Below are 25,636 nucleotides of genomic sequence, written 5' to 3' on the forward strand. Positions count from 1 at the left end.
CTAGATGTACAGGAGGGTCTCTAGTGTGTCGTGAACAAAACAATTTAGTGGATGATCCAGTTGCCCCCTTGCTCACTGGTCCCGAACCCTTCTTCCCACTTTTGAGAAGAGCTGCAGAAACAAATATCTCCTAGCACCATGGGATTAAAAACCCAGAACACAGAGAACTCTATGTGCCTTTTAAGGAGCACTTGCCAGAAACGCTACAATAGGAGCACTGTCTCTGTCCATTATCTTCTTGGATTCAATAACAAAGTTACACTACAGATTAAATTTAGAGCCTGTCCTGCATTAAAAATGCAAATCTCACTAAGACCACCACTTTGTCCAGAATAAGGATTCCCAGGGAATCTCTAAATACTCTTAGGAACTGCTTGAGAAACACTTTAAAGCAAACACCCCAAGCTGACCTCACTCAAGTCCCCAACCCACCCCCATCCCTATTCCCCAAACAAATTTCATTCCTTGATTAACCTCTCTGAATAAGATGGGAAGTGAGGTTTGGGAAATGATGTGAAAAATGTTTAAAAAACACAATTAGTGAAGACATGCCAGAATTGGGACATCCCAGATGATTCAAAACGCATTATTCAAACTGAACTCATACAAAGCATGCACAGAGCCTACAAACACTCCTGAGAGTATTCATGGAACAATCAATACCTACTCGAAAAAGGACTTTTCTTAAAGGGTTAAAAAAAAAAAAAAAAAAGAAAGAAAGAAAGAAAAGAAAGAAGACACCAGATGCTTAGAAGTTGTTAACAATCAAAAGGAAAACCATTCTAGAAAAGATTTTTAAAGGAGTGAAAAAACTGTATATAAAAGATTCATGCCAAAGCTTGGATGAAAGCCCCTCAAAGTCTAAGTATCATGTTAGCATCAACTGGTACTCATTTCTCTATATCTAAGACTAGAGGATTATATCATAGCTTTACCGTCTGTTTCCCAGCAAGAATTTTAAACAGGCTTTCCAAAATTGAAGGGATAAACGGAAAAAGTAACAAGGCCCAAGGCCCAAGTCCCAAAATGGGTAAGATAAACAGCCCCTACTACAAGCTTGCTACACTCCTTAACTAAAAAGTGGAGGTCACATACTACTTTCATTCTAATTAGCAGGTAAAAGGGGATTTTCTGGTGGCAATGGTAACTTCATGTGAGGTTTAATTTACAGGGCAATAAATCATCAAAAAGTTATTAAGAACATATGATTAGGGTAAAAAACCTATTTATATTTTGAATCACATAATTTATTGATATTTTCCATTATTAAGAACACAGAAGCTCCAAGAAAAGCATACTATAAAACCATTTTGTTGAAAACATTCAGATACCCAGTTGAGCATCAGCATTCCAAAGTCATTAACTTGAAATAGAACCTGGTAACATGTACTCTTCTAAAGCTAGCAAGCTTGACAAAAGGGAAAAAAAAGCAGAATGGCAGGGAACAGTTCCAGATCAAGAATCTATCCCTTATTAGTTAAGATGCTCATACTGAGTCTATGAAAAAAGCAAATAAAAGATTTTAAGAAGGGGAGAATTCAATTCCAGGTCAGAATTTATCCAATGATTTGAAAGGTCTCCCATTTTATTTATTTACATCTAATAAATGAATGATTCGTGGTAGCCCAGTTAGATTAATAACTTTTTTTGATGCAGATAAAATTTTTCACGTTCAGTCCAGCGTAGTTTGACTATTCTTCCTATTTGAAGACTCAAGTGACCCTGTAAAAGAGAAAATCTCAGGGCATTTTGGTCTGTATATAGGAAATACCAGACAACAAAAACTTGCTATTTGTTGCCACAGAATTAAGTATAAGAAGGCAACTTCTCGTATTAAGACATTAATGTGGGATTGTTTAGGCAAAACACTACCATTGGTATTTGTATCTCTAATCCAAGTAAATCTGGTCATCTCTTGAAAATACTTTTCAGAAATGCTAAATTGTTTTACTGAAGTAGTTCATATTGGATTGCCCACCTCTGCTTTTAGATCATATGGCAAATAAAGGCTTGAACCAAAAATTACCATGTTTATGAGAATGACTGAGATTCTAAGCAGTACAGAACATTCTGTAGCACAAAGAAGGGAGGAAGGGTATCATGGAGCTAGCCGTTCTATATACAGAATAAGAGAATTCTTAGGTGCAGAGAGAAAATGAGCTATAAAACCATTTGCTTCAAATTCTTCCCTTATATATTAATTTATGAAAAATTAAAAATGTTATACATTCAAACTTAGAAATGGAACTTCTTAAACATAGCTAATTTCATTAAAAGTCATGACTAATTTTCAGAAAATGGATATCCAAAAAATAGAGAATAGAGAATGGAAAAGTAAAAGAGAAGGTAGGATAAAAAGACTTTCTAATTCACGGCCTCATAGTCACATCCAATAATTTAGTCACAAGTTCACTTCATGGGAAAACGATCAAAGTCATCATAATCTCTATAAAAAAATATTCTTGATTCTAAACTGTCTCTCTAGCAGAACTGACACATGGTTGAGTCAAAGACCAAAATAACCAGCACCGAAATACCAAATTTCTACATAACAAGAGAAATCAAGATAGTGTCTTGGTATTCTCTGTTGGTTATTTTCTGTACTAAACATTCTTGCCACTAATCTAAACTGTGCACAATGCAATACTAAGTGTCAAGGCAAGACAATGATTGATATGCTATGCAAGGCAAATCAATGAAGTTGAATATTCATAGGACACAGCTGTCTTCAAGTAGCCTTTTCATCAAGGCTTGTATTACTGGGAAACTGCCATGTTCATCAGTAGGGTTGGTTCTTCCTATCTCATTTAATTTTACACAAGCCATCACTTATTCAGCAACCTGCATCCCATGATTTACTATTGAGTAGTTAAGTGAAAGAGGGCCAGACTGACAGAGAGAGAGAGAGAGAGAGAGAGAGAGAGAGAGAGAGAGAGAAAATATGAACAACATAACAGAGATGCACTCTTGTGGGATAAGAAATATTTTTAAAAGTTGGTCTAATTAGATCTTGAAAAAGTTGTTTCTGCTAAAACCAAGTGTAAATTTTACAACTTAGTCAAATCAATTTCCTAACAATTGCTCATCCAGTAAAGTGCTTTAAGCACACAGGTAAAATAAAATTTAATTCTGGTGTCAGTGAAATATTTGGTTCTCATTAATTACATTTTAGTCCTACTTAACACTGATTCAAAACACAGCATAAAGTTTTTAAAATTGATGAATTGTGTTTAAAAGATCATTACTAGGTCTAGAACTACGATAGTCTCCTTTTTGGAGATTTTGGTCACACAGTGAGGTTAGATGAAGTTACTGGGAAATCTGGACACAGAAAAAAAGCGAAAGAACTGATTAACAAGTAAACTTTTAATTAGCCTAGGGATAATATGTAATAAAGAGGAGAAACTAGAAGCATAAAGGTTTAGAGTGGAAAGGACTTCAGAGGTAATCTCATTCGGTGGTCTGCAATCTGTGGGTTCCTAGAGTTTTTGCAAAGGGTCTGCAATTTCATATGCACATTTTCTCCAGCTATGGTCTTAATGTTATTAATATGTAACCCCACAATTCCCCACCCCTGCCAAACTTGAATAAGTCCTTTAACGTGAAAAAACAGAACTACTGATCCAGTCCAATTCTCTATTAGTATAGCAGAGCTGTTACCCGAGTGCACTCATGCCTACATACAGTGCCCCTCTATATATTTCATTCGTACTTGGGTAGAGAAATTAAATCTTTCCTTCACTTTCCAGCTGCTAGTGGCTCCCTCTGGTATTTTCCTAAGTGTCCAAGTGAGATCCTTGCTAGCTAAAATCTTTAGTCCTAGGATCAATAATCCTTTCCTACTTGGGTGCTGGATATACACTACCAATAAACGTTGTGCCCTAAGTCTAGCAGTTACAAAAGGTGGAGCTAAAGAATACAGGTGAGTCAAAAACTCTGAGCTACAGAGTTTGCCACTTTTCAGTTTTAGTTTTCTGTGGCCTTTCCTAACGAAAGCCTACACAAGTCTTTCCCTTTTCTCAAGTTTTATTGTAATTATAGTTCAGCCCCAGAAAGGTAAACATTTACATGTTCTTCAATTATCTCATGTGTAGTGTGTCTTTCCAACTGGATAAAACAGGAAGAAACCAGGTATTAGACTTCAAGACATTTCCAACTTTGATTAAGGACTCAATAAATATTTGTTGACTTCTAGAGTCAAGGAAGTAGAATTTTATAGAAGATTTAAAAATATACACATAGCTCAATTTAGGTATGGATGGGACAAAGAAAACTGTATCTTTTCCAAAAAATGGTTTAAAAAAGATAAAATTATTTTTTAGCCTTTCCATCTATTCTTGGGAAATAATGCCACATATTTTCCTTTCACATTTTTATCAGTGCACCGTTTTAAAAAAGGAATAATCAGTCCCTCAAAACAGTGGTGTAAATAAGAATTTACAGGCATAGTGCAAATCCCACAAGCTTTAAAAGGAAACAAACCAAACGATAATTTACAGAGCCAAACACAGGAAGAGAACCTTTTGGGTAAATTGATTCCCCTGTTGTGGGCGACTACAGCAAGGGAGTAAAAAAAGCATGGATTCTGGATGCCTATTTTGATTTTGTCAATTACTAGCTGTGACATCCTGAGCGGGTTCTATGAACTTCACTTTCTTCCTGCCTACAAAATGGGGAAAGTGTGTATTTTGTAGAGTTCATAAGAAGATTAAAGGAGAAAATGCACATAAAGTACCTAGCACATGCTAGTTACTCAGAATTAGTTCCGCATTCTTCCCTCTGTTCTTTCTTTGGCTGTTCTTTCTCTTCTCTGGTTCCTTTCTAAATCAAATTCAAAAGATGTTTCCTGTCACTTTTTTCCCCCACTAATTTTCATTCCATCTCCCCATCTTTGTTTCTTGTCCTTCTCAAAGTCTATCTTGTCCTTTTCCTCCCCATCTTTTCTTTTGAGCTGTTTCCAATACCTGTAAGGAATGACTATTTTTAACTAATCTTACTAGCCTCATTTAATCTATTCAGTAAAATCTTTCCTCCAAAGAGCAAAGGAATTTGCAGAGCAAAGAAGAAGACAAACTGGAGGAAGCATACTCCTTTAATGAATTGAGTTCATGAGCGAAGCAGTACTCCTTTTTATACTTACTCTTCCCATGTATAATCCATAATCCCTCCCCCATGGGCTTCTATATCAAGCCCAGGATAATTACACTTCTGCCTCAAAATAAAATAAAATCCTCTACATCTTGTACTCTAAAAACACCAACTGTATCTAAGTTGGATCAGTATCTCATGCCCTAAGTCTTTGATATGCTTACTTAAATCACTTTATATTTACTCGGTCATCTCACAGTTATCCAAGTTGAAAAAGTCACTTTGGTTTCTCATAAATGGATATGCCACGGCTGACCTCATCAAAAAGAACTACATCCTATCATTAATGAGCATGTCTCGGATTCTTGAGATACGTTTTATAGAGAAGTTAGTAGGTAAAAGAATGAAACAGAGTCCCACAGGGAAAATTCTTGACTTCACATTTTTGACAGATTTGGACTTTAGCTGTGACTTTGCTGAGAGTGGAGATGGGTGCCAACACAGCACCAAAGCTGGGCATACCCTCAGTTCTTACCCTGTGCCTCCCTGAATTTTTAATTTCTGACTTTGTCTACTACCAACAATTTTTAAACCTTCTACTGCACCTTTGCTAGTATATAGCTCTATTCCTCAGATAGCAAGTATATTATCCAAGTTCAGAGATACAATTGAGGAATTAACATGAAAACCATGTTTCCTCAATAAATGAGAAGCTGCTAGTTAGCCTCGAGAGCCTATGAGAAAAACACCGAAATGGTATTACTCAGTCACCAATCTAAAGAGAGAACTTTGACTCAAGGTATAAATGAAATTGTAATTATATAAATATATTTATAAATATTTATACAATTATATACTTATACATAAGCACTTACACAGACTTAGAAAAAAATGTAAGAACATTAATTCAAAAGGACTCACTGAAGAATAAACAGAATTTTCCATGATTTCCTTGAGGAGATACATACTCATTCTTTAGGAAGGGTCCCTCAAAATCCAACCATTAGAAACCATATTCTCTAATTGTGTACTAGCAACACAATAAGCATCTTTTTTTTAATCCCCACGTTGCCGAAAGAGTGATCTTAAAGTAGATGGAAACCTAAAGGTCTCTGAGCAATAGCAATTTATGTTCCTCAAGTAGAAGAATCAATCAATCCAAATCCCCAACTGACAAAATAGGTCCATTCTATAGAACAAGTTAAAGTTCTGATTTTGCCACCAGAATCACTACTACCCCTTCAGAGGACTCTATTTAAAGCTCAAAGTAAGAATTGAGCATATGGTGAAGGTGATAAGTCAGACAGTATTACATAGATTCAAGATGGCCTCTTCTAAATAATACTGAAAAAAGCTTTCACCAGCTAAGTCTGAATGTGGCTTTTGTCGGCAGAAGAACCCCACATCTGAAGATTACCGGTAACCTTCTCCACCTCCCTTACTAAATGTTGTCTTATAAACTGAATTTAAAGGTCTTTGCCTTAGAGAGGCTTTCAGTTTTGATACCTTTTGCAAGAAAACGGTAGAGGAATTAAGCTCATTCAGTCACCAGAACCTTTTAGGAATTGTTCCAACCAGGGGTAAAAAAATGAATCATTCTTTCTAACCGTAGGAACATGGTTAGCAACTCTCAGCTGCATCTTTTTCTCCCCCCCCACCCCCCTGGGACATACATAAGTATGCCTTAAAGCACATAGGACAATCAATTACCATAGTGGTTACAACCACAAGCCACTGTACTGCATGATTAATTGAACAGTTGCTCTCCTACAGATCACTTGTGGACCCAAACAATGGAAGGGCCAAAGGAACTAATATGCTGTACTGGCAGAAACAGCAAGCACCTTCCTATCCCAGTCACCAAAATCGCCTCACTAAACGTCCGTTCCAGGACTAGCAGGATCAATACAATTTATAAAGTAATAATGAAGAAAGCTGTTTCAGGCTAGGATATTGAAAGCCACTCCATGCTACTCACCCTATATTTAACACTCAATCTGCCAATAACACATATCATGGAAAATAATTTTAGGTGGGAACATGGGAATCCTTTGAAAAAAATTTTTAAATATAATGAACAATAATTATAAGGGATGCTTTTTCCATGTAAACAAAAGCCTGAATATTTTGTTACGTGATATTTCTTACATGAACAACAAAGCGTTATAGAATTTCTTTTCTCTACAAAAAATGGGCCTTACAAAAAAAAGGAGGTTGTTCTTATTCTGAATCTAGCCATTCTTTTACCAAAGGAGCCTGAGGAGTAACATTATCACTTGATCCCAAAAAAGTGCTGTGCAAGAGACCACTTATTGGAACATGCATTTCCTGCAGCCAGTACTAGGAGGTCTAATTCTTTCACTTCCATTTGGTCACCAGATTAGGTAAGAAAGAAAGAATAGTAGGAAAAAGAAGAAAACAGAAGAGGAGTGAAAAAGGGGGTTGGGGGAAGAGACTGAATATAGGAGAGAGCAAGAAATAAAACAGAAGGCAGGTGACTTGCTTGCCCGACTTTGGCTCTATGGTCCTATGAGCCAAAATGCATACTTAGTGACATGGTATCTCACAGGAAAAGGGATAAAAGGGGTAAGCTGAGAGAGGTCAGGCCATGATGTTAATTTCTTTCCTGTACAAAGACAGTCTCTTGAGGACAAAGGCCTGCCTCTTGTAATGTAATGTCATAGTCCAGATGAGAGAGTTTCCTTCGAGGGAAGTTGGTGAGAAGTTCAAAACGTTCATTTGGATATCCTTTAGACTGGACATGCTTCACCAAAGCCTATGAAAAACAAGAGAAAAGACAAAAGCTGTTAGATGGAAATAAAAAGAAAGAATATATTAAGGTATTAAATAGCCTATGTTCATTTTTATCATGTCAGATGAGATATCTGAAGTTTAAGTTATTCTTTCACATAGCCAAAGCTTACCCTTGTGGAAGGGCCAATATAACTCTTTTGATGGGGAGATAATAAACCTGTATCCAATAATTTTGGACCATTAAGTGATACTGAAATATACAGGATTATGTTTGTTTCTCCAATAAACCCAATTTCTATTTGTAAAATTATTGTCCTCTTTTTAAACATTTTATCAATTTCTTTTCTTTTCATCAGAGAAGATATGTCCTTCAGTCTACCTACAGACAATCTTGCCTCCAGTGCACTGAATCCCTTCTTGCCTTCTTAGAAACTGTGCCACTACAGAATATTCCTTTGCAAGTATCTTCAACATCTCCCTCTCTACAGATGCTTCCCATCAGACTTACACATGTTCAGTCTTTCCTTCAATCATTTTTTTTCCTCTGGTTATTGCCCATTCTCCCACTAGCTTCAAAACCAAACCTCTCAAAACAGTGATCTATACTTGCTCTGTTCATTGTCTCGTCTCCCATTCCCTTCCAAATGCTAGACCAGGGAGATAGCTCTGGGTATCAGCACCAGTGGCCACAGCCTACTTGTACTCATAGTCTTGAAGAATCAGATTAACTACCTCCTGCCACAGCAAGCAGCTAGGTATGGACACTTGATCTAAGGGGGATTCACTCATACACTAGGCTAAGCCAGTCAGACCCATTCTCTTTTCCAGGGGTTAGAAAACACAGAGGAAAGGCCCATTAGCTGTGGACTTCAGAGGAAAAGGCCCTCAAGCATCACTAAGATGAACCATGTACAAGCTGAGAGGTAAATAAAAACCACCAGTATAGAGAGAAGAATGGTGTGAAGCAGAAAATCACAAGAGGGAAACAAAACAAGCCCCATGAGAGAGACATAGGAAAACAATCTTGGTTCTTAACCCCTTTGCAGTTTCAGCTACTAGGAAACCCAAGAGCCCCACTATAATGTTCAAAATAACCACCCCACTCCCCTTTGCTAGGTAATAACTTCAGCTGGGTTTCTATCCCATGCAGCCACGAACAGAAAATCCTTGACTGGACAGACCCTATGTAACTTGCCTAAGATAATTCAAGAAGGTAATAAAATACTTAGAATTAAGATTCACCACAGTAAGTTTTCAGTTAGGGGCCAGACTAAATACCATCTATTTCAAAGACTCATAAAGCCAATTGTGCCAATTAATTAGTTTCTCTGCTTCAAGTAAACACTTCCAATTAGATATACTTACCAGCAGTTTAGCTTGCTCTGGAAGAGTGATCTGTTCCCTTTTTCCATCTGGATACCGCAACATCAACTGTGCTTTTGGTCCTAAAGAAAGAGTTTAAAAAAAAAAAAAAAAAAAAAAAAGATACAACAGCTTAAGACAGAAGACTAATGTAAACAAATATATAAACCCCTCCAGTAACATTCAAGTTTTAAGTAAAGCAGGTCTAGAATGTAACTCACCATTTACATCTATGCCCTCCACTATTCCATCTGATTTTTCAGGTGACATCTCTAGTATTTCTGAATCCACGGCTGGCAATCCTTGGTGGTTTGTGGCTGTTCCAGGCTCAGTTCTGGCTGGGGGCTCAGTCAGTGGCCTTCTATTCTCCTCTTTTCTATGCCCCAAATCTTTATGGGGAGATTTTCTGGACTTGGCAAGATTCTCTATCTCCTCTTCTTCATCAGAGCCACAAACGGATATGAACTCCTCACTGCCAGAAAAAAGTTCAGATTCAGATTCTTCATCTGAGCGGCTATCCTGTTTTGTCTGTGTTGAATCAAAGTGTGTCTCTTGCAAGGAGGCTCTGATGGCAGCTTCTAGCTGGCTGTCTTCACTTGCATCTATAAGGCTCTCCTGCAAGTTGCAGTCATAAAACATGGGTGGAAAGAAAAAGAAAACAGTTAAACCCAAAAATAGATAAAGTCAAACAGGACATGAGAAATATAACAGCTTGCCAATATTATTTTCTGCTGAATGTTTCTCTTTACTAAATTTTAAGCTATTTAAGTGCAACAACTTTGTCTTACACAGCCAAGATGGAATGTATATTTTAAAAACAAAAATAAAACTGTGCTACGACCTGCCACAACGGTGCTGCAAGCACGTTTTCTTTACATCAAAATTAATAAAATCAAGAAAACGGTTTATTCCTGGCCCAGAAAAATACAAGAATTAAGATTTTAAATATAAAGCCAAACACTAGTTTTTAAAATACTCAATACAGAAAAGGATGTCTACCTTGCTCCTTATTATATTCTTCATCTAGCACTGCTCTGACACAGAGAGGATAACAACAACTCGGTAATCATCATTTTGCAAAAAATCTAACAGATCTGTAACATTCAAACCAAAATAAAACAGCACATAATAAATAGGGAAAAACAACAATTATATTTTCCCAAGCTTAATTACAATGAAGGTTTTCATTGTGATCATGAGAAAAGCAAATTCCAACAGTTTTCCACTAGGTAAAGTTCTGTCACAAGTATCGCTAAACTGATTAAGTTACAAAATATGGGTTTTTTTGAATGGAACTTATTTAGATCCTAACTCAAATCATTAAAAAAAATTTTAGGGGCGCCTGGGTGGCTTGGTCAGTTAAGCGTCCGACTTCGGCTCAGGTCATGATCTCACGGTCCGTGAGTTCGAGCCCCGCGTCGGGCTCTGTGCTGACCGCTCAGAGCCTGGAGCCTGTTTCAGATTCTGTGTCTTCCTCTCTCTCTGCCCCTCCCCTGTTCATGCTCTGTCTCTCTCTGTCTCAAAAATAAATTTAAAAAAACGTTAAAAAAAAAAATTTTATAAGTTAACAAAATTTTGTAAATTTTGTAAGCTGAACAGTAGACATGTCCTGATATTAAAGAATTGCTGTTAATTAGGGACGTGTTACTGGCATTGTGATTGTGTTTCAAAAAAATAAAGAGCCTTTATTTTTTTTGTTTTTTCTTTTTTTATTTCTTTTTTTTAAGAGTCTTTATCTTTTAAAGATACATGCCAAAGCATTAATGAATAAAAAGTGAATTCTTAAGATTTATTTCAAAATAATGTGAATAGGATGGAATATAAATGAAACAAGACTGGCCACATGCAATAATTACTGAAATTAGTTAATGGATACATACAGGCTCAATAAACTCCTACTTATGAATATGCTTAAAATTTTCCACAATAAAAAGGCAAAAAAATATATGGGTCAATAACAAAAAACTAAAGGAACCTCATTTTGGCTTTTGTATCATATAACAAAAAAAATTAAATCATATAGCAAAAAAAAATTAAGGAAAAAATGTTGAATAAACTTAAGGCTAAGCTACCACCAAAAAAAGGGTAAGTACGTGACCTGCAATGGCTTTTAAGTGGATTGCAGGTTCATAATAATGACGGTGCACAGCATGCAGTTTGATTTTAAAGACTGTCTAACATGGCAGACACTACAGACTTCCTATCCAATATCCATTCTCCTTTCTTTCTTTACTTACAGAATCCTAATCATGTCTATAAAAGAAAGCACACCCAGCTAAAAAATTCCATTTATCAATTTCCCTTTCATCTAGAAAAAAATTGTGATATGGAGCTAGAGAAGCACTTACAGAGAAATTACAGAACTCAACACACATAATAGAAAAGTCTGAAATTAATGACTAAGTTTCCATCTTAAATAAAAAAAGTACCCACACAGAAAAAGAAAATGAAATTAAATCCAAACGGCAGAGAAGGAAAGAGAAAGAACAAAAATCAACAACCTAGAAAACAAAAGAAAAATTATTAAAACCAAAAGCTGGTTGTTTAAAATCAGTAAAACTGATAAGCCTCTAATCAGATTGTCAGGAAAAAGAAACCACAAATTACCAGTAACAGGGGATTAATAATCACTATAGATGCTACAGGCATTAAAGAGAATAACAAGGAAATATAATGGACAGCTTTATGTCAATACATTCAACACCTCAGATAAAACGGACAAAGCCTTGGAAAGACAAAACCTACTAAAAAGCTCATTAAAGAAGTAGTAGATACTTGAGTAGTCCTATATCTATTAATAAGTTGAATCTGTAGTTTAAAACTTCCCACAAAGACTCCAGACCCAGGTGGCTTTATTGGTGAATGTCATCAAACAATAAGGAAGAAATAAAATCAATTTTACACAAATTCTTCCTGAAAACAGAAGCAGGAAAAAACACTTCCCAATTCATCAAAAGGCCAGCATTAACCTAATACCAAAACCAAAAGAAGGCATTACAAGGAAGACAAAACAAATGACAAAGAAACTATAAACCAATATTCCTTGTGAACATATAGACCCAAGAATTCTTGACAGAATTTTAGCAAATCAACTGTATCCATAAGGAACATATAGCTAACATCAAAGTTAATGGTAAAAGAGTGAATACTTTCACCCCTACACCAGAAGCAAGTTAAGGATGTCTAATCTCACTACTTCTATTTATCTTTGTATTGGAGGTCCTAGTTAAGAAAAAGAAAAGGCATAGAGATTGGAAAGGAGGAAGTAAAATAAGTCTTTATTTGTTGACGACATGACCATCTATATATATATAAAAAATTCTAGGGACGCCTGGGTGGCTCAGTCAGTTGAGTGTCCAACTTCGGCTCAGGTCACGATCTCGCAGTTCATGTCGGGCTCTGTGCTGACAGCTCAGAGCCTGGAACCTGCTTCAGATTCTGTGTCCTCCTCTCTCTCCGCCCCACCCCTGCTTGTGCTCTGTCTGTCTCTGTCTTTCAAAAACGAATAAACATTAAAAAAAAAATTCTAAGGGATCTACAAAAAAGCTACTAGAACTAGTAAGTAAATTTAGGAAGGCTGCAGCCCACAAGGTCAATATACAAAAACTGTAAAATATTGTTCAGAGAAATTTAAGACTTAAATAAATGGAGAGATACATGTTCATGGATCTGAATACTCAATATTGTCAAGATGTCAATTCTCTCCAATATGATCCATAAAGCAATGCAAATCCAATCAAAATCCCAGCAGCTTCCCTTGCTAAAAGGCAACCAATAGAATGGGAGAAGATATTGCAAATGACATACTGGATAAAGGGTATTCAAAGTCTATAAAGAACTTAACAAACTCAACACCCAAAAAACCAAATAATCTAGTGAAGAAATGGGCAGAGGACATGAAATAGACACTCTTCCAAAGACGATTTCTGGATGGCTAACAGACACATGAAAGATGCTCAATATCACTCATCATCAGGGAAATATAAATCAAAATCACAATGAGATACAACCTTGTACCTGTCAGAGTGGCTAAAATTAACAACTCAGGGAACAACAGAAATTGGTGAGGATGCGGAGAAAGGGGAACACTTTTACACTGTTGGTGGGAATGCAAACTGGTGCAGCCCACTCTGGAATAGTATGGAGGTTCCTCAAAAAATTTAAAAAAAGAAAGTGACAAACTGATTCTAAAACTTATGTGGGAACACAAAGGATCTGAAATAACGAAACAACTATAAAGAAGAATAAAGTTGGAGAACTTACACCATGCAATTTCGAGATTTACAAAGCTACTATCACTAAGAGAAAAGTGCTGTAGAGAAAGACATAACATAATCACTGGAAGGAAGAGTCCATAAACCCACACATATATATGATCATTTTTTGACAAAGGTGCAAAGGGCAATTCAATGGAGAAAGGATAATATTTTCAACAAATGGTGCTGGAACAAGTGTACAGCCATATGCAGACAGACAAAAAGCCCCAACTCAACCCTATCCCGACACCATATACAAAAATTCATTCAAAATGGATCACTGACTTAAGAGCTAAAAATAAAAAAAAAAATGGGATAAAATCTTGGGTTAGGCTAAGATTTCTCAGATAAGAGACAAAAAGCACAAAGTCTAAACGCTGATAAACTGGATTTCATGAAAAATTTAAAATTTGCTCTTCAAGGGGCGCCTGGGTGGCTCAGTCGGTTAAGCATCTGACTTCGGCTCAGGTTATGATGTCGCGGTTCATGGATTTGAGACCCACATTGGGCTCTGTGCTGACAGCTCAGAGCCTGGAGTCTGCTTCAGGTTCTGGGTCTCCCTCTCTCTCTGCCCCTCCCCCACTCATGCTCTGTCTCTCTCCCTCAAAAATAAATAAAAACATTAAAAAATTTTTTTAAAAAGCTGTAACTTTTTTTATACCTGGCTGGCTCAGTTGGTAGAGCATGTGACTCTTGATCTCAGGGCTGAGAGTTTGAGTCCCACATTTGGTATGGAGATTAAAAATAAAAATTTTTTTTTTTAAATAGCTATAACTTTTCAAAAATAAAATAAAGGCTAACTTATTACAAACATAAAAGCAAATAGATATGCCCACATGACATGCAATGGCTTTGACTGCAGATAATGACACTCTGTACCATGTATGTTGATTTTAAAGAATGGCACTATATCAGACACTACTAGTTTCCTATCTCATATACAGTCTTCTTTGCTTTCTTAACAGGACCTTAATTGTATTTGTGCAAGAAAATATGTCCAGCTAAAATAAGCAGAACTCTTATCTGTATCTGTTTACTTTTGTACAGAGGCACTACCCCCATCTTCCTTGTCCACGCTTGGATATAATGCCTGGGAGCAGAGCATCTATATTGTGATTGTGTGAACAAGCCAACAGTAAGGATGGGGGGATGGGAGGGAAGAAGAGGAGAAATCTGGTTTCTTGACATCCACAGAAGTCACATTCTAGACTGCCTGCCTCGACTTCTTGTTGAACAAAGTAGATGTCTTCTTTGTTTAAGTTGAACAAAGTAGATGTCTTCTTTGTTTAAGTCATTATCTGTTGGTGTTTCTCTTGCACACAGTTGATCAATATTTGTAACATTCATAGAATTGTATCAGAAGTGGGGTCTGAGGTACTGGTCACCCAAATCATCCCTATGTATTTGTCCAATGTTATGGTCCCATTCTTTCCCACTAAACGTCTTACTTTTCATAAGAGACCTGGTGAAGTTGTTAATTTATGTTGTTGTAATTCAGCAACTCACAAGCTCAAGCTCTGGTTTTTGAAAATATCAGCCTTAGGTATGACTGCAAAAGATAAGAAACTCTCTTAGGGCAATTATAAAGACTCTTTGGGGTTTTTTTGCCTTAAAAAAGAATTCTACCTTAGCCAAACTTCTCAGAATAATGAAAAAAACAAACAAAAAAAGTTGAATCAATGTTTTAGTTTTGTACTACTGTAACTACCTCAATAAAAATTCTCTACGGGGAAAAAAAGAATTCTATACCACTCCTTGGCAAGCATGCATACCATTCTGTGCCTGTGTACTTTATTCTAGGTGATAAACTTAAGGAACAGTTTCATAACTGCATTATATGGACTGCTAAAGTCATATCCTCTAAAACTAATTTTATTCTCACTGCCATCAAACCCAAATAGCTCCTACCACCAAATGAGAGTCCCATTATCTCTGAAGGTCTCTTACTCACCACCAATCTTGACTTTAATTATCAAACAGGTCTGCCCCATAATAGCATATTATAGAAATTAAGTACAGAAATAATCTCTGGGTGGGCCAGGGAGCCAGACCCCAAAGCTATATAACCAGTACTAATGTCCAGCTACACTATGAAAGCTGTCTAGGAAAAATACCATTTCTACTGCTGCTTAGACTTGGATACCAAATGCCTGACATGCTACCCCTGAAGAAGTGGATTCCTCTGTCACCAGGCTTGCCGTTATCAGTTCTCCTACCTACCGGTACACATTCACACTGTTTATTTCTAAATCCAGGTCTCCGGTCACATGCCCTTACCCTAACTGCAAAGGAGACTAGGAATATGAATCTTATAATCTCACTGAGAAGACAGAACACCTATGTGGGAAATTATCAAAATATAAGGAGGGTATCTAAGATGTGCAGCCACAAACTTTAAACTTTTACATTATTACCTTTACTCAAACATTTTTCACAAGATATTTATATGCAATTACACTTAACTGCCCATCACCACTTCTCAGTCATACTTACTGAACGGGCACATTTTTTGGGGGGACTGCTAGAAAGTCCATCCAGTTGCCCATGTTCACCCAGAAATCCTGTCACTTGGTCCAAGAAAGAAGATACATCTAACTGGTGCCACTCTACTAGCTTCTGACCTAAAAATTAAAAACCAGGGTATATAATAAAATCAATACTCTTTCCAAATATTCTCTCATTAAATATTTCTTTTGGTATATGCATAATTAAATTACTGGGAACACACTCCACCCCTCACCAGCCTAAGTTACATAGTATGTTCATAAACTAGAGGATACATTAATTATAATCAATCTAAGAGATTCCTGGCCATCATGACAGGGCAGCTACTTTACCTGCTGATATCATTAACTGCTATTTAGGAAGAGGTTCAGACAAAGCAGTATCTGTATGAAACTCAAATTAATAATAAAACTAACTCTACCCTCTGCTTCTCTGATGGGATTACAACAGCCACTGAACAATCTTAATATTTTAATGATAGAAAACCAAAGGAGATTCCTTATAAAATAACAAGAAAGAAAAAGTTATTCTTTCAAAGGACAAAACTATACAAAAATATAAAAATACTACCATCTCCCAAAGTTACCAGAAACAGACTCCTAAATATATACTTCATAGATATTTAAATATTTCTCAAGGACATGAACAAAAACCCTTCATCTAAAGTATTACAAATAATTTTCGGGATGCATGGGCGGCTCAGTCGGTTAAGCATAGACTCCTGATTTCGGCTCAGGCCATGATCTCACAGTCCAGGGATAGAGCTCTGTGTAGGGCTCTGCACTACAGTGCAGAGCCCACTTGGGATTCTCTCTCTCTCTGCCCCTCCCCTGCTCATGCTCTCTCTCTCTCTCTCTCAAAATAAATAAATAAACATAAAAAAAACCAAATAATTCTGAAACTGGATCCAAGTCAAATATTAAAGGTCAATTATTTAGATAAGTGAAAGAGAAATAAGTTAAAGGCTGTAAGCTGACATAAATCTTACCTGTCCGTGGATCCAAGATAGAAACATAGGGGAAATCCCCTAGCTTATAAAACTGTATGTATCTCTGACCTTCTTCACTGTCGTGATAAACCTGTTAAGTCATTGATATTAAAAAAAAGTGTCAACTATATCTTTGTTAAATATACCAACAGCAATTAATTATCCAAATACGCCTTTGTTAGATATATGGTTGGTATATGTTGGTATATGTTAGATTTTCACTCCTGTCTTAGATAATTAAAGTCATCTGATGTGAACTCCCTCAACTTCCTGCCTTCAATGCCTCTGGAAACTTGTATAAACATATCACTCTGTTCTTTCTCTCTTCCCAGTTCAGAAGAGGTATTGCCCTTCCTGTTGTTATCTGTCCATCCATGTCATTCCTGACTTTCAACCATATACATCTTAATAAATCACAATGTACTATATATTACATGGTTCAAGTGCCTGGCATAATGCTAGGCAAAGAGATAATCAACAAGTGCTGAATAAAAGGTTACCATTCAGAAAAATCATGTTGAATTTAGGGGCCTATAACACATGAGAACAGGCAAATCAATAGCATATCTTGCATTGGGAAAAGAATTAAGTTCATTCAGAAGTTTTTATTTTCAATTTATTTTTCATAAAATAAAAAACCAGAGCAAGATCATCTAACCTTAGCTTGGATCATTTATATAAAAAGAAACTAGAACCAGTAAGACCCTAAGTGATAAATGTAAGGACACACAGATGGGAGTATCAAACTCAAGCTAAAATCTAGGCCTTGGTCAAATGTTTTTCCATTACTTCAAGAACTTCTATATCAGTACTGTCAATTGTAGTAGCCACTAGAACATGTGGTATTGAAGCACTTGAAATGTGGCTAGTCAGATACCGGTTAAATATAAAATACACACCAGATCTTAAAGACTTAACACCAAAAAACAAACAAACAACACCACTTCATATTTTAATATTAGTTTTATATGAGAGAATGTGACTTTATAAAAATATATTAAAATTAATTCCACTTATTTCTTTTGACCTTTTTAAATGTGGCTACTGGAAAAATTACTTATGTAGCTCACATTATATTTCTGTTGAATAGTATAGTTGTACATTCTATTGAAATATATCAACTCTTCTGAGATATAAATACTACATGGCTTACATGGGTTGGTTCTTTTTCCTCCTTCCCTTAGGAGTTCTTCATTGCTGACCTTATTTTCACTTGTCCTTACTACTTCAGCCATTATGGGTAGTTTTACTTTTTCATATATCACAATTTAACTGTTAATTTTTTTCCCATTTTATAACCTACTGCCTCCTCCCCAACATCTCATACTACAATAGTAAAATACTACAAAAATTTTGATTAATTCTCCTCACCTGCCAGAAAATGAAATGTTCCCGGATAATATTCTTCACAGCTTCATTGCTCCACACGTCACGGTTGAGGCACTGGCATGCAAAGTCTTGTACATTTTGAATGTTTATCATTAGCCACTTATTTTGCATCTGGCCGCACTCTTTGGCCTGTAGAGTAAAGTTATATAACATTTGTCAGAAACACTTTCCATTTGGTAACTGATATGTTTCAGAATTCAGAAGCTGTCCTCATATAAATACAAAATTTTTTCTCAAATATGACATCTAGAGTTTTCAGTATCTATACATTAATTTGAGTATATGTATGTAATAATAAGGTTCATTTTCAAGCATTTTTCAAATTTAAATGAACTGCTTTTCATTTATACACTGTTATTATTCTAATGGCTAGATTTTTTTGTACATTAAACATCTTTACCTAAAAAAGATTCCACAAACTAGGTCAAAAAATCATGTAATTCTATCATACCATCTCTTCCAATCCCTATCCACAAATATCTCTCCTTTTAAACAAATGTAAGCAGTATGTGTCTATTGCTATTTTATAGAACTACCCTAGACATTTCAGTAAAAGCTGTTGAGGGTTTCTTCTCTTGGGGTTACTATTCCTAAGAATGGGTTTCAAAAATGAGATCACAGGATCACAGACTATTTCAGAATGATCTCCAAGACTCCCCAATGTATAATACAAATATCAATCTTGAGTATGTACTTTTTGCCTCACAGTTCCTCATTATCACAAAGACCTAAGAAATGTTGATGAACAGGAAAAGAATGGCACAAAAGCAAATGAGCAAATGCTACCTCAAACCTCTGCACAGGAAGTGAAATGAAAGCCATAGTTTTGAATAATTTTGTCCTGGAACAATATTCTTTTCCTAATCAATTTGACATGGGAAAATCTTAAGAATCAATTAACTCAGATTAATAACAATTGAAAAACATAACATTTTGAAAGTATCATAAAATGCAAAACTAAGAATATCTTCTGTTTTAAGGTTTATGCAATCTTGAAAATACTATTATCCTATTGTTTTGTATGAATCCCCCAGAGAAAATCATTTTCTAATATTCACTACTGATTCCACAAGTGAAAACCCAAGTTCTAAAAAGAATTATCCATGTATTTGAGTCAGGAAGCTGTATTCAAAGGCTTAAAGTATATAAATATAATAACTCCTTGCTCCTAGGACATAGTAGTGCCCCACTTACTTCCTTACCTATAGCATGCATACAGATTTCATAAATGAGTAGTAAGTAATTATACTGTTTTAATGGAAGAAAAACTATTTGAGAATAAAGAAAAAATTAACACACAAGGTAAATTTACATCTGCCTCGACTACAGCACTTGACAAGGAAAAAAATGTGTAACGTCAAAAATAATAAAAGTCCAGGGGAGCCTGGGTGGCTCAGTCGGTTAAGCATCTGATCTCAGGTCAGGTCATCACAGCATGGTTCATGGGTTTGAGCCCACGTCAGGCTCTCTGCTGTCAGTGCAGAGCCCGCTTTGGATCCTCTGCCTCCCTCTCTCTCTCTCTGTCCCTCCCCAGCTCGTGCGCTCTGTCTCAAAAATAAATTTTAAAAAGCTCAGAGTTTAAAAATGATGCATTCATTTGATTTCTATTTTTCAAAAATTCATTCATTCACATTCATGCTTTCATTAGTTCAGATTCATTCATTCACCAAGTATTTGAGTATCTACTATGTTTCAGGTACAGTTATGGATGGTGGGTATAGTAGTTACCAAAACACAAAAACCCCTGCCTTCTTGAAGCTTACATGGGGCAAAACCTTGTATCAGCCAAAACATCTGAAGATCTATTAAGAAACTACTGCTAGAAGGAAGGAACCACAGAAGATACAAATTTCATGCAAAGCAACATCTGGACTAACTATAAGAGAGTCTTAACACAATCTCACTTAGTATACAAATTATATGAGTCAAGGGCTAGAGGTGTAAGTGGACCATGGGACAATGATGATCTTCCCTCTTGGAATCTATTAGGCTGTTCTGAGTCAATATTTAAAAGCCATTACAGGGAGACAAAAGGGTAAATATGGCTACACCAAATAGGTATGTGATGGGATTTATCATGACAAGGCAGAAACAGTAAAGACTAACCTCTCTCTCAGTCCCAGACAGATCAGGAAAGTATGAAAAACAAAGATATAGAGGAAATTATATATATATATATATATATATATATATATATATATATAAAACACTAAGAAGGAATATACACAGTACTTTTTTATGGAAATGTTAATTATTTTTATTCACATTTATAGCAAGTACTTTTGAAATTACTCTTAGTAATTAGGACTAGGTGCACGTGTAACTGAATGGCAACTTTAACAAATATGCATTAAGGAATATCAGGGAAATTGTTCTGACTCTTTCTGTACGATGTACTCCAGATTATGCCATTCAATCATTTAACACAGATTTAATGAGGGCCAACCATGTACCAGAAACTCTCCCAGGCACTGTGGAACAGTAAATAAAACAAAGTCCCTGTGTTCATGGAACTTATGGGCTAGTGGAGAAATAAGAAAACCTAAGAAATGTTCTGTTGCCCAGGTCAGATCATTCATCCTAAGTGCTATGCTCACTCAGTTCCAGCTACACGGGTTTTCTTGGCTGTATCAGAAACAGGCCTAGATATTTCCAATATCAGTACCTTTACACTTAACTATTTTGTCTGCTCTTCCCTTGGACATTCCTATGATTCATAGTCCTTCACTCTATTCAGATTTCTATCAAATCTCATCCTTTCATAATCTTCCCTGATCTTACTATCTAAAATAGTTCTATCACAATTATAGACATATGTGAAATTTATGAAATCAATCTTGCTTTTAATTTCCATTAAGCACACTTGTACCTTTAAAAAAAAAAAAAAGTTTACTTATTTATTTGGGGGGAGAGAGAGAGAGAGAGAGAGAGAGAGAGAATCCCAAGCAGGCTCCGCATGCATGGTCAGAGCAGAGCCCAATGCAGGGCTTGATCCTGTGAATTGTCAGATCAGGGCCTGAGCCAAAATCAGGAGTTAAGACACTTAATCAATTGAGCCACCCAGGCACTGACAGTGCAGAGCCTGCTCGGGATTCTCTCTCCCTGCCCCTCTCTTGTGTGCACGCATGCACACGTACTCCCTCAAAAATAAACATTAAAAAAAAAAATAGCCCTCTCTCCTTCCCTTATTCTATTTTTCTTTCTCCCAGCAACTATTATAACCTGAAATTTTTCTTCCTCTCTCCCTCCCCTTCTGCCTCTCTCTCTATATATATACATACCAAACATACATATAAAATATATATATATACACTAAATATATGTTATATATTATGTTTTTTATTTGTTTATAGTCTGTTTCTCCCCCTAGATTATAAACTCTTTGATGGCAAGAACTCTGTAGAGCTTGTTTATCACTATCTCCCTATGGCAGAAACTGCGTATAGGTACCAAATACCCATTTTCCCCTTCTCCCTCTTAGTAACAGAGCCTCCAATTTTTGCTAAGCATCTGGATTTCCTAGTGTCTCTTACAGCTATGTGTGGCTATGTTGTTGAGTTCTGTTTAATGGGATGTGAACAGAAGTGAAATGTACAACTTTTAGGTTGTGCCTTTCAAGGGAAAAAGTGTGCCCCATCCCCCCCTTCATGCTGGCTGGAAAGCAAACAAGGTGGTGAGCTATCTTGAATCATATGAACAGAAGCAAGCAAGACCTAGGAAACAACAGTGAAATGCAGAAAAAAACTCCACTCCTAATAACTTTATATAGCAGAACCACTAACAATCTGGACTTCTATCTTGTTTTAAGCTGTTTTTTTTCTTCCTGGTCTCTCTCATATGCCGTCAAATCTTTATCCCAACAAATATAATCCCCATTACCTAGAACAAGACCTTGTAATAGAAGGCTTTGATAAATAGTTACTGAGTGAACAAGTGAATTAATCCGTTTCTCATTTGGTTAGCATGAACCAGAACACTTGAACATACTCTACCTCTAGTTACACTAAGGAAGTCCAGTTTCTAAACCTGTAAAACTGTAGCTCAAATCTACATCTAAAATGGTTCCCAAACCTATGGCTTTTGCCTGAGCAGCCAGTGTCCCTCTAATTTTTAACATTCACCTCCTTAATCTTCAGTGACTTAATTTTGTATATTACCTCCCTAATTTTTATAAAACTAATGGATTTACCACTAGCCATAATTAAATGCCTACCTTTTGTGGGAGTGTTTAGATCATTTAAAGACTTGTAAACAATAAAGCTTAATATTATCAATAAATAAAAGATAAGATTGCTGCGAATAATATAGGTCATGAAATACAAAGAAAAACAGGTCATATAATAACTTAAAAGTGAATCAAACTTCAGAGGACAAGATCAAACAAGATTCACATTTTCCCTCAACGAACAAGCATCAAAGTAACTGCTATTATGAGCCCAAAGTGATCAAACGAAATCAAACTCAGAGTTATTTCATTCAGCCCTGAGCAACTCAGAAGCTACTAAAAATGGGAAACATGGCAAAACAAACTCAAGTCCTTTTTGCCTTTTATATTGCTGCTATTCTCTCAATGGCTGAATTATCACCAGAACAGTAGAGAGGATACACAGCTACCATATTAAGATCACAAGGCAAAGAAAGAAAACATCTTTGAGCTGACTAATGAACACCAAAAACTCCCTCAATCAACTCTAGTCTTCTTTACACGACAAAAAGAAATGCTTGTTTGGTCAAATCACCATCATTTGGATTTTCTGTTACTTGCAGCCAAACACTCTGAGATTTTACAATTCAGAAATTTAAAACTGAAGAATGGGCTTACAGTTAAATTTTTAATCCTGAGTATTTCATTTAGGCCACTATACGAATATGTCAAAGTACAAAATCTTTTTAAAAAATCAAGCATAACTCACTTCCAAATATGTAGCTACAAACTTCATTTTTGTGATTATTGTTTGACCCACTTTATCCTAACAGATAAGACTTACCTAAAATTTAAGTGATTTACATCTATGGAAATGCTATTCTGATTCAAAAGAGCATTAACATGCTAGTCAACACACAAAAGCAGCTGTTTGAACACTTCAAGAGAAGGATATTTAAAATCCTAACTAAACTCATTTGTTTAACAAATACTATGTTTCTATAAAATACCATAAACTGGGTCTCAATGATTACCAAAATAAAAAGAAACATGTTACCCCTGCCCTCATTAAGCTTATAATTTACCAGACAATCAAATAAACCTGCTCTGGAAAGTTTTTCTTTGGCGTTAGCCAAATTAAAACCAAGAACTGAGGGAGAATATATTCTGCAACTACATAGATACTCTTTTAAAATATAATAAGATTCCCATAGAAATATGGGCAAAAGATACCTAAAATTCACAAATGGCCAATAAACACAGGCACACTAGTCTCAGTACTAATCAAAGATACACACAAACTAAAACACATTAAGATTTTTTTCAAAAGCTACCAAAATGGCAAAGATTCTAAAGTGATACCACACAAGGGTAATAAAAGGATTTTTATCAAATCATCTCATTTACTGCTGGCATAAATATAAATCATGTAAACTTTTAGGTATCTCACACTTGTGTCATACTTATTAAGATGCCGATTCTCTATATGCTGGAAACTTTTTTGTTCTTAGAAAGAAAAAAATGGCATTGAAAATGCAAAAGGATTCATACCGAAGGCTTAAAATTTCCAACAACTTACTGTTTCAAAGCTGCCTTTATGCATCAAATCAATGGGTGGCCGGAAAAGATCTGCAAGGGTAGTCAGTTTCTTATCTATTGCTCCTCCATTTCTTAATTCCTGTTCTTGCCGAACTGCAGCACAGGAGGATAAGGAAATTTCAGTTAGCCAGAAAATAAAAGCCGTGCATCTAGAAATATAAAAAACATGCATTAACTGCAAGAATTACTGAACAACATGCCTGACCCCAAATGCAAGTGCAAATATCTAATGCTGATTCTAAAAACAAACAAACCCCAAAACAAAGCAAGGTGGGGAGGGAGTCTTAAGACTTAGCTGGTGCTCTCAATCCAAATGTAAGGAAGGATAAAAGCTGAAAATTATAGTAGAGTCACACAATGAAAATATTTCCTTTTCATATTCCAAACCAAGTTTAGCAGAGGAGAAAACTCCATCTCCATTTATCCAGTTCAATGATCCTAATGTATCTGCCGTTTCTAGCTACATTCCCAATCTTCAAAGATTCTGACAGTAAGAGAACACCACCACCTGTTGTCACCTTCTGCTGGAAGTGCACGGGCTTCCCTGATGACCAGAGTTAGTCTGGGTTCCCCTTCAACTCTCTCCAAAGTTACAAGCCCTATCTGTGCTTCAGTGAGCTCATTATAAATCAACTACAAAATCAAGCATGGTCTAATAGTTTTTCACATATTCTCTAAACAACTTTCCTTTTAAGATTCCATTGCTAAATCAGTACTAAATCCTCTAAAAGAATAAGGCCAAGAATCTCATTCTGACTTAACTCCACAGAAAGATATAAACCTATTCCAAAAAATTATAGCCAAAATGTTAATAGTGGCTGCTTTGGGTGGTGTGGCTTTTTCCTGTTCTGTTTTTCAATACACTACAATAATCCATTTTCATTATGGTCATTCCTTTAAACTGACAGCTATCGGGATTTTTTTTTTTTTTTGGCCAATTATTCAATTATTGTTTTAAGTTGAAATATAGTTGACACATAATATTCTTTTACTTTAAGGTGTGTAACACTGATTCAACAATTATATACATTACAAAATGCTTATCACTGTAAGTGTAGTTACCTTTGTCACCATACAAATTATTACAGTATTAACTGACTATATTCTCAATGTTGTAGTTTTCATCACCGTGACTTTTCTGAGAGAGAGCGAACAAGTGAGAGAGCACACCCACATGCATGAATGCAAGCAGTGGGTTGGGGAGGAAGGGAGAAGAGGGAGATGGAGAATCTTAAGTAGGCTCCACGCCCAGCACAGCCTGACATGAAGCTTGATCTCACGACCCTGGGATCATGGCCTGAGCCGAAATCAAGAGTCAGACACTTAATGGACTAAGCCACCCAGGCGCCCCTGTATCTCTTAATCCTCTTCATTTATTTCACCTATCCTCCCATTCCCCTTTGGCAACTACCAATTTATTCTCTGCATGCAGGAGTCTCTTTTTGCTTGTTTGTTCATGTTTTTTTTTTTAGATTCCACACGTAAGTGAAATCATATGGTAGTTGTCTTTCTTTGACTTATTTCACTTAGCATAATATCCTCAAGGTCCAT

The 25,636-nt window shown here is 36.0% G+C and overlaps 1 protein-coding gene across 5 annotated transcripts in view; it reads right to left on the reverse strand.

The window, feature by feature from the left end:
• Nucleotides 1-177: 177 nt before the first annotated feature.
• UBXN7 (UBX domain protein 7) overlaps nt 178-25,636 on the reverse strand; it is a 59,610-nt gene continuing 34,151 nt past the window's right edge. For all 5 annotated transcript variants that reach the window (XM_042954405.1, XM_042954404.1, XM_042954402.1 and 2 more), the window contains 7 exons: nt 24,066-24,178; nt 18,325-18,471; nt 16,954-17,044; nt 15,954-16,081; nt 9,426-9,819; nt 9,208-9,287; nt 178-7,864 (listed from right to left, as the gene is read on the reverse strand). In XM_042954405.1, coding sequence (XP_042810339.1) covers nt 7,703-7,864; nt 9,208-9,287; nt 9,426-9,819; nt 15,954-16,081; nt 16,954-17,044; nt 18,325-18,471; nt 24,066-24,178 — 1,115 coding nt within the window. In that variant the 3' untranslated portion in view covers nt 178-7,702. The remainder of the gene's footprint in view (nt 7,865-9,207; nt 9,288-9,425; nt 9,820-15,953; nt 16,082-16,953; nt 17,045-18,324; nt 18,472-24,065; nt 24,179-25,636) is intronic.

Source organism: Panthera leo, chromosome C2, assembly GCF_018350215.1.
Source record: "Panthera leo isolate Ple1 chromosome C2, P.leo_Ple1_pat1.1, whole genome shotgun sequence".
NCBI classification, from domain to species: domain Eukaryota; kingdom Metazoa; phylum Chordata; class Mammalia; order Carnivora; family Felidae; genus Panthera; species Panthera leo.